Genomic DNA, 12,355 nt, shown 5'->3' on the forward strand with positions numbered 1-12,355 from the left:
TAAAATTGCAGATGAGAGCAATAATGCGTCAAAAAGGCTAGACAGTAGACAAAACTAGACCATAAGCACAAATATTAAAACAGGTACAACACTTGGAAAGGTTAATGAAACATAGGGCTGTATCCAAAAAAATTGCATCATGAGAGCAGATTGCATATGGGCATTATATTGAAATTATGAAGGCATTGAATAGGCTATGTAGAGAGATTAATCTGTCTGGTGAGACCAGAAAAAGGTAGCACAACCCTAAAGTTTGAGCTATTATCTGTAGCTTTTCCCATTTGTACTTCTGGATATCATACTTCTCACTCCTTTCCAATGCCAAAAAAAATATCCAAATCCCTTCGCTCTTTCCTCATAACTCAACACTAGGTAGTGTCATTTTTCTCTGCACTACATATCTGCAGCTTCAAATTCCCCATGTTACTTTAGAAGTGGGATATTGTACTGCAAGTACAATTATGTCAATGTTCATAAGTACAAAGAGATAGCAACATAGATAATGGTAGTTGGGAGTGGGAGTGGAGAAGGAACAAAGATTAAGATTTAGGTAGCCAATATAATTCCAAACAAAAGATTACCAAGGCATGTGCGATAGCAAACATTACTCCTGAAATTAAATCAGTGGCCAATTTAAAAACTTTCCTCTTGGGCCTGATCAACACCTTATTATGGGATATTATAAAATGTCTACACATATTGACCTAAACACCTGTAAATTTACTAGCCTACATATCATTCTCGATACAAGCAAATAAAACTTACAATTTGTTTTACCCTTCAGAAAAGTGTGGAAAGCAATCCAGAAAATAATCAATGAACTGTTTTATTTTACAAATAGCAAGTGAATGTAAGAGCTGTTATAACTACTTAATTCAGTCTTCAAAGTTTATTGTCGCAAAAGAAATTAAGTGATCGCTTCTTCACACTAATAGCTACGTATCTTTGATCAAAATAATTTCTAGTTACTATCTAGCATCCAAACTTCTTCAGGTTGATGTAGCATGACCATTGTTTATGACCATTCAACTCCTGTGTGCTGGTCTCTCAAATGTTTGCATCTCTTCACAGCAGGCCCATCCCAATCAATTACTAACAACACTGGAAATTTCCAACAAAATGGCTGTAATGTTTCATCAATTACTGACCACCTTCAATCTTTGGAAATTGATTCATTGAGCTCATTTGCATTGTAATTAGCTCATTAAATTAAAAACACGAACATATTTCCATAAAATCTCATTTAAATATAACCATTGCAAAACTTTGCTCAGGAGTAAAGAAAAATCAAAAATATTGACATAGGACACCCTTAAAAATTTGATTACACCTAGTGCACCTTTTACATCTTCATTTTGTTTCTTCCCATATATATGATGCTGAAGAATTTAAATGGAAGCCACTTTCACATCTTAAGTTGAGAAAACTTGTTTAGCTTTGCAACAGTAACTTCAAGACAATTAAAAGCAGTGCTGTTGTAATGAAATTTCACTGTAACAAGACATTCTAATTCCATTTTTCCCAAAACATAACCGGCATTTTGCAAATCCTTCAACTGTAATATTACATCACTATACATTAGATCATTCCAGTACATGAGAATTCACATTCATGGAACGTGAGACAAATGTCAAAAAGGAACAGTCCAGAGCCTGTAAATTTATTAAATTTGAAGCAAGAGAACTCTGATATTACAATTATAAGCATAAAGAACAAAATCTTAAGGTTAACAATTTATCTATCTTCATGTGTGGATGTTTTAGGAAATGAAAATCATCCAAACTTCTTTGACATGCAAATAAGATTAGCATATTTAACAATTTATTAATTCAGAAATTTTGGTCCGACTATCTACATGAAACATTTCCATACCAAAAGACATTATCTGAATATCGACTTTACATCAGAAAGTACAAAGGAAGGAAGTAATAATCACTTTCTTCAACACCACTTCTTAATGTAATAAAGCAACACACACTGAAAGTGATCAGTTTTCTCATTTATTTTGTACAAAAGTTTAGCAGTTAAAGGTAATGTAACAATTTTCTACCATAAACTTACAGTAAATCTATCAGGCCACTGCGTGCTTTTTTAATTTTGGGAGAAAAATAATGAACTTTAGCATTGATTAAATGCTATTAAGCAAGGGATTTCTTCAGTTAAAAAAGTTAAAACTGGATTGTAATAGTGTCTGAATATTGCTTTCATCATTAACAATGAAAAATGTTGAAATCTAAATGGAGTTTAAAAAAAAAGTTACTTGCTACAACATAACAAGGTCACACAATCAGCCCATTATACTTAACTTGCATACTTATTAGCAGCAATATTTTCCTCATTAATCCATGTGCAACTACATACAACAAAGTCTACGCCAAGTGCAGATTTGTTCCTCACAGCTTTCAACTGAATAGAGGGCAAATATTTTTGATTAGACACTAACATTCACAGATGACAATAAATCATCAGAAAACCACACCCCTCCCCCGAAACATCCCTCTACAAAAATCTGTGCTTCTGGGTTCAAAATTCAGTTGATATAGTCTCACATGCATGAAAGCAATAGATGTACAAGGGTCATAAGTTCCAATATGTAATTTAACTTAAAAAAATAAAAATAAAAAAGGAACAGTTCTAAACACCTTTCTGCTACTGTAAACACAATAAAATGGGCAGTGCTTCTTCAACCAATGAGTTATCTCCTGTATCTTCCTCGTTCTTTGTCTCTTTCTCTTTCTCTCATCCTTTCCCTTTCTCGCTCACGTTCCCTGCCTCGATCACGTTCCCTGTCGCGACGGCTATCTCGAGGTCTTTCTCGTTCTCTCTCTCTTTCCCGGGGTCTACTTCGACGATTGGTGACAACTGCCTGAGTGCGACGAAGGAAGTCGTCCACTCTCATGTCATAATCATGCTATCGGAATGAATTAGAATGGTAAATACTTCCGATTCGTAAGGTATCACAGCTGTAACATGTCTGATTATAATCTCTTATAGTCCAAACATTGTTGGCATTCAAATATACATTGCAATGATGTTTGTATTTATACTCCAGCAAATACGTACATAGTAAAGGTGGCAATGCACTTTACTTTCCACCCCAAACACTCTAGTTAGGTCAATCAGATCCACAGAGATCAAGTATGAGGCACAGTTTACTAAAAACTAGATTATAATAACACTATGATAAATCTCCCTAGAGTTTTTAATATCACATCATAACGTTAAACAATGTCTGGAGTCACATCAACAAATATTTTGACTGACTAAACCTAATTTGTAAAAAGTACACTAGCTTCAAGTAGTAATATATAAACATTCAATGTTTCCCCACATTTTTCCACAAATCTTATGGTTTTTAAAAACAAAGTAAATGCCCAAATTTCCAAATTGACAGTGATTGAATTCAATGAGCTTAAACCCATTCTTTTTTCACCTCCACTCATTTATTAAGTGCTGCTCTGAAATGGATCTGTCATTCTTTGAGGTAATGGTGATCGCATTAAGAACTTTAGCACCTAAGCAGGCAGCACAAACTGCAGGAATTAGAACCACAGACAGTTAACTTCTTTATAAGTAGTTTCAAAAAGATTGTTGTATCTGGTATTGAAGTATCAATGAGTTAATGCAAAACCAAGGGAGGCCTTTTGCATGGTCAAACACATAGCTTCAAATCTTGCTATAGAACTATGCTCTCTAATTCGGGCTTAAGCAAATATTGACAAAATCCAGATGACGTGTATTATGTAGGGAGTTAGCGATATCACAGTACAACGCATTGGAAGTGGAAACACTGGTAGTAAACTTCTAGGAACCCTTACATTCTGGAAAAGTCCTAGAAGATTGGAAAATTGATTATATTGCCTATGTAATAGCTTCAATTAAAAAGGAAAGCACACAAAAATCAGGCACCTATAGACAGATAGCTTAACTATTCTTGGGAAAATATTAGCTTCTATTATAAAGGCTGTAATAGCACAGCATTTAAAAAATACACTACATAATCAGGCAGTCAGGATGGCATCATTAAGGGGAAATCATACTAGGTGAATTTACTAGAATTCTTTGACGTGGTAACAGGCAAGATTGATAAAATGGAAGCAGTGAATGTAAAATACTTAAGAGCCCATGGTGCTGGGAGGTAGTACAATAGCATGGATAGAGAATTGGCAAACAAATACAGTCAGTTCTGTATAACACTGTTTATTTAACATGACTGAAGAACCCTTTTTTTTTAAGACGTAGAACGCGAAATTTCCTTACCTGTACTGGCTATAATGCGATTCTGGCCCCATTATTTAAATGGCATGGCTATTGCGCGATTTTCTTACAACATGAGATCGCACAAGAATAAACCTATCACATTAAATCACAACTGACTGTAGAAAAGAGAGTCGGGATAAGTGGGTCAATTTTGTGGGCAAGGTTGACTAATTGGTTCCTAGATTAGATTAGATTACATTACAGCGTGGAAACAGGCCCTTCGGCCCAACAAGTCCACACCGACCCACCGAAGCGCAACCCACCCATGCCCCTACATTTACCCCTTACCTAACACTACGGGCAATTTAGCATGGCCAATTCACCTGACCTGCACATCTTTGGACTGTGGGAGGAAACCGGAGTACCCGGAGGAAACCCACGCAGACACGGGGAGAACGTGCAAACTCCACACAGTCAGTCGCCTGAGGCGGGAATTGAACCCGGGTCTCAGGCGCTGTGAGGCAGCAGTGCTAACCACTGTGCCACCGTGCCGCCCACTGTGCCACCGTGCCGCCCATTAACCTAGTCTGATTTGCTCCCAGTGCCAAGCTCGAATAAGGGGAGGAATAAAAAGATAAAGGAGATAAATCAATGGCTGGTGGGGTGGTGTAATGTTCAGGGATTCAGGTTCTTGGATCATTGGGATCTCTTCTGGGACAGCAAAGATATGTTCAAAAAGGTTAGGTTTCACTTGAACTGGAAAGGGGCAAATATCTTAGTAGTGAATGGCTAGTTCTACTAAGGGAGACTGAACTATTAGAGAGGGAGGTAAGTAGTATCATAAATAGAAAGCTACCATAGGACGGTAATAAATCTGAAAAGCTAATTAGAAAAGTCAGACAAGAGCAAGTCAGAGAAAGAAGTAACTCTGAAGTATTAAACTGTGTTTATTTCAATGCAAGTGAGTTTACAGGTAAGGCTGATGAATTCAAGGGACGTTTGGGGATATGGGATTAGGAAATCATAGCCAGTACAGAAACTTGGCTTAGGGACAGACAGGGCTGGCAACTCAGTGCCCCGGGTTTTAGATGTCCAATGACAGTATATGGGGTTGAAATTCGATATAAGGAATGACCACTTTGATGGGTTTGTATCAAACCCAATAGTGAGAGAGAAATTGAAGAAAAAAATATTTAGACAGATCTCATTTATGTGTAAGAATAAAGATTGTAATGATAGGGGATTTTAATTTTCCAAACATTCATTGGGACTACCATAGTGTTAAAGGTTTGAATGGCGAAGAACTTATTAAGAGTGTTCAAAAAAATCTTGTTCATCAATACGCAAATGCTCCAACCAGAGAAGGTACAAAACTTGACATTCACTTGGTTAATAAGGCAGGACAAATGACTGAGGTGGTAGTATGTTAACACTTCGGGTCTAGTGATCATAATTTGAAAAGTTTTCATGGAAACGGATACACCGTTCATAAAAGTTAAACCTTTTAACTGGAGCAAGACAAATTTTAATGGTATAAGACAAGAATTTTCAAAATTTGATTGGAAAACATTGTTCCGAGGTAAAGGGACGTTGGACAAGTGGGACTCTCAGAAATGGGGGGGGAAAGAGAGGGAGATGAGGAGGGGGGAAGAGAGGGAGATGAGGAGGGGGGAAGAGAGGGAGATGAGGAGGGGGGAAGAGAGGGAGATGAGGAGGGGGGAAGAGAGGGAGATGAGGAGGGGGAAAGAGAGGGAGATGAGGAGGGGGGAAGAGAGGGAGATGAGGAGGGGGGGGAAGAAAGGGAGATGAGGAGGGGGGAAGAGAGGGAGATGAGGAGGGGGGAAGAGAGGGAGATGTGGGGGGAGAAGAAAGGGAGATGGGGGGAAGAAGAGAGGGAGATGGGGGGAAGAAGAGAGGGAGATGGGGGGAAGAAGAGAGGGAGATGTGGGGGGGGGAGAAGAGAGAGAGATGTGGGGGGGGAAGAGAGAGAGATGTGGGGGGGAAGAGAGAGAGATGTGGTGGGGGGAAAGAGAGGGAGATGTGGTGGGGGGAAAGAGAGGGAGATGTGGGGGGGGGGGAAGAGAGGGAGATGTGGGGGTGGGGGAAGAGAGGGAGATGTGGGGGGGGGAGAAGAGAGAGAGAGATGTGGTGGGGGGAAAAGAGAGGGAGATGTGGGGGGGGAAGAGAGGGAGATGAGGAGGGGGAAGAGAGGGAGATGAGGGGGGAAGAGAGGGAGATGAGGAGGGGGGAAGAGAGGGAGATGAGGAGGGGGGGAAGAGAGGGAGATGAGGAGGGGGGGGAAGAGAGGGAGATGAGGAGGGGGGAAGAGAGGGAGATGTGGGGGGAGAAGAAAGGGAGATGGGGGGAAGAAGAGAGGGAGATGGGGGGAAGAAGAGAGGGAGATGGGGGGAAGAAGAGAGGGAGATGGGGGGGAGAAGAGAGGGAGATGGGGGGGAGAAGAGAGGGAGATGGGGGGGAGAAGAGAGGGAGATGGGGGGGGAGAAGAGAGAGAGATGTGGGGGGGTGGAAGAGAGAGAGATGTGGGGGGGGAAGAGAGAGAGATGTGGTGGGGGGAAAAGAGAGGGAGATGTGGGGGGGGGAAGAGAGGGAGATGTGGGGGTGGGGGAAGAGAGGGAGATGTGGGGGGGGGGGAGAAGAGAGAGAGATGTGGGAGGGGAAGAGAGAGAGGGGAAGAGAGAGAGATGTGGGAGGGGGGAGGGGAGAGAGAGAGATGTGGGGGTGGGAGAGAGAGTGAGATGTGGGGGGGGGGGGAGAGATGTGGCGGGGGAAGAGAGAGAGATGTGGGGGGGGAAGGGAGAGAGATGTGGGGGGGGGAAGGGAGAGAGATGTGGGGGGGGGAAGGGAGAGAGATGTGGGGGGGGAAGGGAGAGAGATGTGGGGGGGGAAGGGAGAGAGATGTGGGGGGGGGGAAGGGAAGGGAGAGAGATGTGGGGGGGGAAGGAAAGGGAGAGAGATGTGGGGGGGGAGGGAGAGATATGTGGGGGGGGAAGAGAGAGATATGTGGGGGGGGAAGAGAGAGAGATGTGGGGGGGGGAAGAGAGAGAGATGTGGGGGGGGGAAGAGAGAGAGATGTGGGGGGGGAAGAGAGAGAGATGTGGGGGGGGAAGAGAGAGAGATGTGGGGGGGGAAGAGAGAGAGATGTGGGGGGGGAAGAGAGAGAGATGTGGGGGGGGGAAGAGAGAGAGATGTGGGGGGGGAAGAGAGAGAGATGTGGGGGGGGGCAAGAGAGAGATGTGGGGGGGGGGCAAGAGAGAGATGTGGGGGGGGGCAAGAGAGAGATGTGGGGGGGGGCAAGAGAGAGATGTGGGGGGAGGGGGGGGAGAGAGAGATATGGGGGGGGGAAGAGAGAGAGATGTGGGGGGGGGGGAAGAGAGAGAGATGTGGGGGGTGAAGAGAGAGAGATGTGGGGAGGGAAGAGAGAGAGACGTGGGGGGGAAGAGAGAGAGACGTGGGGGGGGGGAAGAGAGAGAGACGTGGGGGGGGAAGATGGAGATCGGGGGGGGAAGAGAGAGAGATGTGGGGGGGGGAAGAGAGGGAGATGTGGGGGTGGGAGGCAGGTGTGGGGGGGGAGGAAGAGAGGCAGGTGTGGGGGGGGAGGAAGAGAGGCAGGTGTGGGGGGGGGGAGGAAGAGAGGCAGGTGTGGGGGGGGAGGAAGAGAGGCAGGTGTGGGGGGGGGGGGAGGAAGAGAGGCAGGTGTGGGGGGGGGGAGGAAGAGACGCAGGTGTGGGGGGGGGAGGAAGAGAGGCAGGTGTGGGGGGGGGGGGGAGGAAGAGAGGCAGGTGTGGGGGGGGGGGAAGAGAGGCAGGTGTGGGGGGGGGAAGAGAGGGAGGTGTGGGGGGGGAAGAGAGAGAGATGTGGGGGGGGGAAGAGAGAGAGATGTGGGAGGGGGGGGAAGAGAGAGAGAGATGTGGGGGGGGGGGGAAGAGAGAGAGATGTGGGGGGGGGGAAGAGAGAGAGATGTGGGGGGGGGAAGAGAGAGAGTTGTGGGGGGGGAAGAGAGAGAGATGTGGGGGGGGGGGAAGAGAGAGATGTGGGGGGGGGGGGAAGAGAGAGATGTGGGGGGGTGGGAAGAGAGAGAGATGTGGGGGGGGTAGAGAGAGAGATGTGGGAGGGGGGAGGGAGATGTGGGGGTGGGGGAAGAGAGAGAGATGTGGGGGGGAAAGAGAGGGAGATGTGGGGGTGGGGGAAGAGAGGGAGATGTGGGGGTGGGGGAAGAGAGGGAGATGTGGGGGTGGGGGAAGAGAGGGAGATGTGGGGGTGGGGGAAGAGAGGGAGATGTGGGGGTGGGGGAAGAGAGGGAGATGTGGGGGTGGGGGAAGAGAGGGAGATGTGGGGGTGGGGGAAGAGAGGGAGATGTGGGGGTGGGGGAAGAGAGGGAGATGTGGGGGTGGGGGAAGAGAGGGAGATGTGGGGGTGGGGGAAGAGAGGGAGATGTGGGGGTGGGGGAAGAGAGGGAGATGTGGGGGTGGGGGAAGAGAGGGAGATGTGGGGGTGGGGGAAGAGAGGGAGATGTGGGGGTGGGGGAAGAGAGGGAGATGTGGGGGTGGGGGAAGAGTGGGAGAAATGGTGAGGGAAGAGAGGGAGATGTGGGGGTGGGGGAAGAGAGGGAGATGTGGGGGTGGGGGAAGAGTGGGAGAAATGGTGAGGGAAGAGAGGGAGATGTGGGGGGGTGAGGAGAGGGATATGTGGGGGGGGGGAGAAAGGGAGATGGGGGAGAAGAGAGGGAGATGGGGGAGAAGAGAGGGAGATGGGGGAGAAGAGAGGGAGATGGGGGAGAAGAGAGGGAGATGGGGGAGAAGAGAGGGAGATGAAGGAGTAAGAGAGGGAGATGAAGGAGTAAGAGAGGGAGATGGGTGAGGAGAAGAGAGGGAGATGGGCGAGGAGAAGAGAGGGAGATGGGCGAGGAGAAGAGAGGGAGATGGGCGAGGAGAAGAGAGGGAGATGGGCGAGGAGAAGAGAGGGAGATGGGCGAGGAGAAGAGAGGGAGATGGGCGAGGAGAAGAGAGGGAGATGGGCGAGGAGAAGAGAGGGAGATGGGCGAGGAGAAGAGAGGGAGATGGGCGAGGAGAAGAGAGGGAGATGGGCGAGGAGATGGGCGAGGAGAAGAGAGGGAGATGGGCGAGGAGAAGAGAGGGAGATGGGCGAGGAGAAGAGAGGGAGATGGGCGAGGAGAAGAGAGGGAGATGTGCGAGGAGAAGAGAGGGAGATGGGCGAGGAGAAGAGAGGGAGATGGGCGAGGAGAAGAGAGGGAGATGGGCGAGGAGAAGAGAGGGAGATGGGCGAGGAGAAGAGAGGGAGATGGGCGAGGAGAAGAGAGGGAGATGGGCGAGGAGAAGAGAGGGAGATGGGCGAGGAGAAGAGAGGGAGATGGGCGAGGAGAAGAGAGGGAGATGGGCGAGGAGAAGAGAGGGAGATGGGCGAGGAGAAGAGAGGGAGATGGGCGAGGAGAAGAGAGGGAGATGGGCGAGGAGAAGAGAGGGAGATGGGCGAGGAGAAGAGAGGGAGATGGGCGAGGAGAAGAGAGGGAGATGTGGGGGGGGGAGAAGAGAGAGAGATGTGGGGGGGGGAAGAGAGAGAGATGTGGGGGGGAGAAGAGAGAGAGATGTGGGGGGGGAAGAGAGAGAGATGTGGTGGGGGGAAAAGAGAGGGAGATGTGGGGGGGGGGAAGAGAGGGAGATGTGGGGGTGGGGGAAGAGAGGGAGATGTGGGGGGGGGAAGAGAGGGAGATGAGGAGGGGGAAGAGAGGGAGATGAGGGGGGAAGAGAGGGAGATGAGGAGGGGGGGAAGAGAGGGAGATGAGGAGGGGGGGAAGAGAGGGAGATGAGGAGGGGGGGGAAGAGAGGGAGATGAGGAGGGGGGAAGAGAGGGAGATGTGGGGGGAGAAGAAAGGGAGATGGGGGGGAGAAGAGAGAGAGATGTGGGGGGGTGGAAGAGAGAGAGATGTGGGGGGGGAAGAGAGAGAGATGTGGTGGGGGGAAAAGAGAGGGAGATGTGGGGGGGGGAAGAGAGGGAGATGTGGGGGTGGGGGAAGAGAGGGAGATGTGGGGGGGGGGGGAGAAGAGAGAGAGATGTGGGAGGGGAAGAGAGAGAGATGTGGGAGGGGAAGAGAGAGAGATGTGGGAGGGGGGAGGGGAGAGAGAGAGATGTGGGGGTGGGAGAGAGAGTGAGATGTGGGGGGGGGGGGGGAGAGATGTGGCGGGGGAAGAGAGAGAGATGTGGGGGGGGAAGGGAGAGAGATGTGGGGGGGGGGAAGGGAGAGAGATGTGGGGGGGGGGAAGGGAGAGAGATGTGGGGGGGGAAGGGAGAGAGATGTGGGGGGGGAAGGGAGAGAGATGTGGGGGGGGGGGAAGGGAGAGAGATGTGGGGGGGGGGGAAGGGAAGGGAGAGAGATGTGGGGGGGGAAGGGAAGGGAGAGAGATGTGGGGGGGGAGGGAGAGATATGTGGGGGGGGAAGAGAGAGAGATGTGGGGGGGGAAGAGAGAGAGATGTGGGGGGGGGAAGAGAGAGAGATGTGGGGGGGAAGAGAGAGAGATGTGGGGGGGGGAAGAGAGAGAGATGTGGGGGGGGGGAAGAGAGAGAGATGTGGGGGGGGAAGAGAGAGAGATGTGGGGGGGGGCAAGAGAGAGATGTGGGGGGGGCAAGAGAGAGATGTGGGGGGGGGAAGAGAGAGAGATGTGGGGGGGGGCAAGAGAGAGATGTGGGAGGGGCAAGAGAGAGATGTGGGGGGGGGCAAGAGAGAGATGTGGGGGGGGCAAGAGAGAGATGTGGGGGGGGCAAGAGAGAGATGTGGGGGGGGGGCAAGAGAGAGATGTGGGGGGAGGGGGGGAGAGAGAGATATGGGGGGGGAAGAGAGAGAGATGTGGGGGGGGGGGAAGAGAGAGAGATGTGGGGGGTGAAGAGAGAGAGATGTGGGGAGGGAAGAGAGAGAGACGTGGGGGGGAAGAGAGAGAGACGTGGGGGGGGGGAAGAGAGAGAGACGTGGGGGGGGAAGATGGAGATCGGGGGGGGAAGAGAGAGAGATGTGGGGGGGGGGAAGAGAGGGAGATGTGGGGGTGGGAGGCAGGTGTGGGGGGGGAGGAAGAGAGGCAGGTGTGGGGGGGGGAGGAAGAGAGGCAGGTGTGGGGGGGGGGAGGAAGAGAGGCAGGTGTGGGGGGGGAGGAAGAGAGGCAGGTGTGGGGGGGGGGAGGAAGAGAGGCAGGTGTGGGGGGGGGGGAGGAAGAGAGGCAGGTGTGGGGGGGGGGAGGAAGAGAGGCAGGTGTGGGGGGGGGGGGAGGAAGAGAGGCAGGTGTGGGGGGGGGGAAGAGAGGCAGGTGTGGGGGGGGGGAAGAGAGGGAGGTGTGGGGGGGGAAGAGAGAGAGATGTGGGGGGGGGAAGAGAGAGAGATGTGGGGGGGGGAAGAGAGAGAGAGATGTGGGGGGGGGGGGGAAGAGAGAGAGATGTGGGGGGGGGGGGAAGAGAGAGAGATGTGGGGGGGGGAAGAGAGAGAGATGTGGGGGGGGGAAGAGAGAGAGTTGTGGGGGGGGAAGAGAGAGAGATGTGGGGGGGGGGGAAGAGAGAGATGTGGGGGGGGGGGGGAAGAGAGAGATGTGGGGGGGTGGGAAGAGAGAGAGATGTGGGGGGGGTAGAGAGAGAGATGTGGGAGGGGGAAGAGAGGGAGATGTGGGGGTGGGGGAAGAGAGAGAGATGTGGGGGGGAAAGAGAGGGAGATGTGGGGGTGGGGGAAGAGAGGGAGATGTGGGGGTGGGGGAAGAGAGGGAGATGTGGGGGTGGGGGAAGAGAGGGAGATGTGGGGGTGGGGGAAGAGAGGGAGATGTGGGGGTGGGGGAAGAGAGGGAGATGTGGGGGTGGGGGAAGAGAGGGAGATGTGGGGGTGGGGGAAGAGAGGGAGATGTGGGGGTGGGGGAAGAGAGGGAGATGTGGGGGTGGGGGAAGAGAGGGAGATGTGGGGGTGGGGGAAGAGAGGGAGATGTGGGGGTGGGGGAAGAGAGGGAGATGTGGGAGTGGGGGAAGAGAGGGAGATGTGGGGGTGGGGGAAGAGAGGGAGATGTGGGGGTGGGGGAAGAGAGGGAGATGTGGGGGTGGGGGAAGAGAGGGAGATGTGGGGGTGGGGGAAGAGTGGGAGAAATGGTGAGGG

General features: G+C 50.8%; 1 protein-coding gene across 6 annotated transcripts in view; it reads right to left on the reverse strand.

Annotated features, from left to right (window-relative positions):
* Positions 1 to 1,630: 1,630 nt before the first annotated feature.
* The window catches only part of ythdc1 (YTH N6-methyladenosine RNA binding protein C1), a 62,417-nt gene continuing 51,692 nt past the window's right edge, over positions 1,631 to 12,355 (reverse strand). For all 6 annotated transcript variants that reach the window (XM_043720738.2, XM_043720723.2, XM_043720743.2 and 3 more), the window contains one exon: positions 1,631 to 2,911. In XM_043720738.2, coding sequence (XP_043576673.1) covers positions 2,696 to 2,911 — 216 coding nt within the window. In that variant the 3' untranslated portion in view covers positions 1,631 to 2,695. The remainder of the gene's footprint in view (positions 2,912 to 12,355) is intronic.

Source organism: Chiloscyllium plagiosum, unplaced genomic scaffold (assembly GCF_037043375.1).
Source record: "Chiloscyllium plagiosum isolate Xiang-an unplaced genomic scaffold, Cpla_swu_hap1 HiC_scaffold_2, whole genome shotgun sequence".
Lineage (NCBI taxonomy): Eukaryota > Metazoa > Chordata > Chondrichthyes > Orectolobiformes > Hemiscylliidae > Chiloscyllium > Chiloscyllium plagiosum.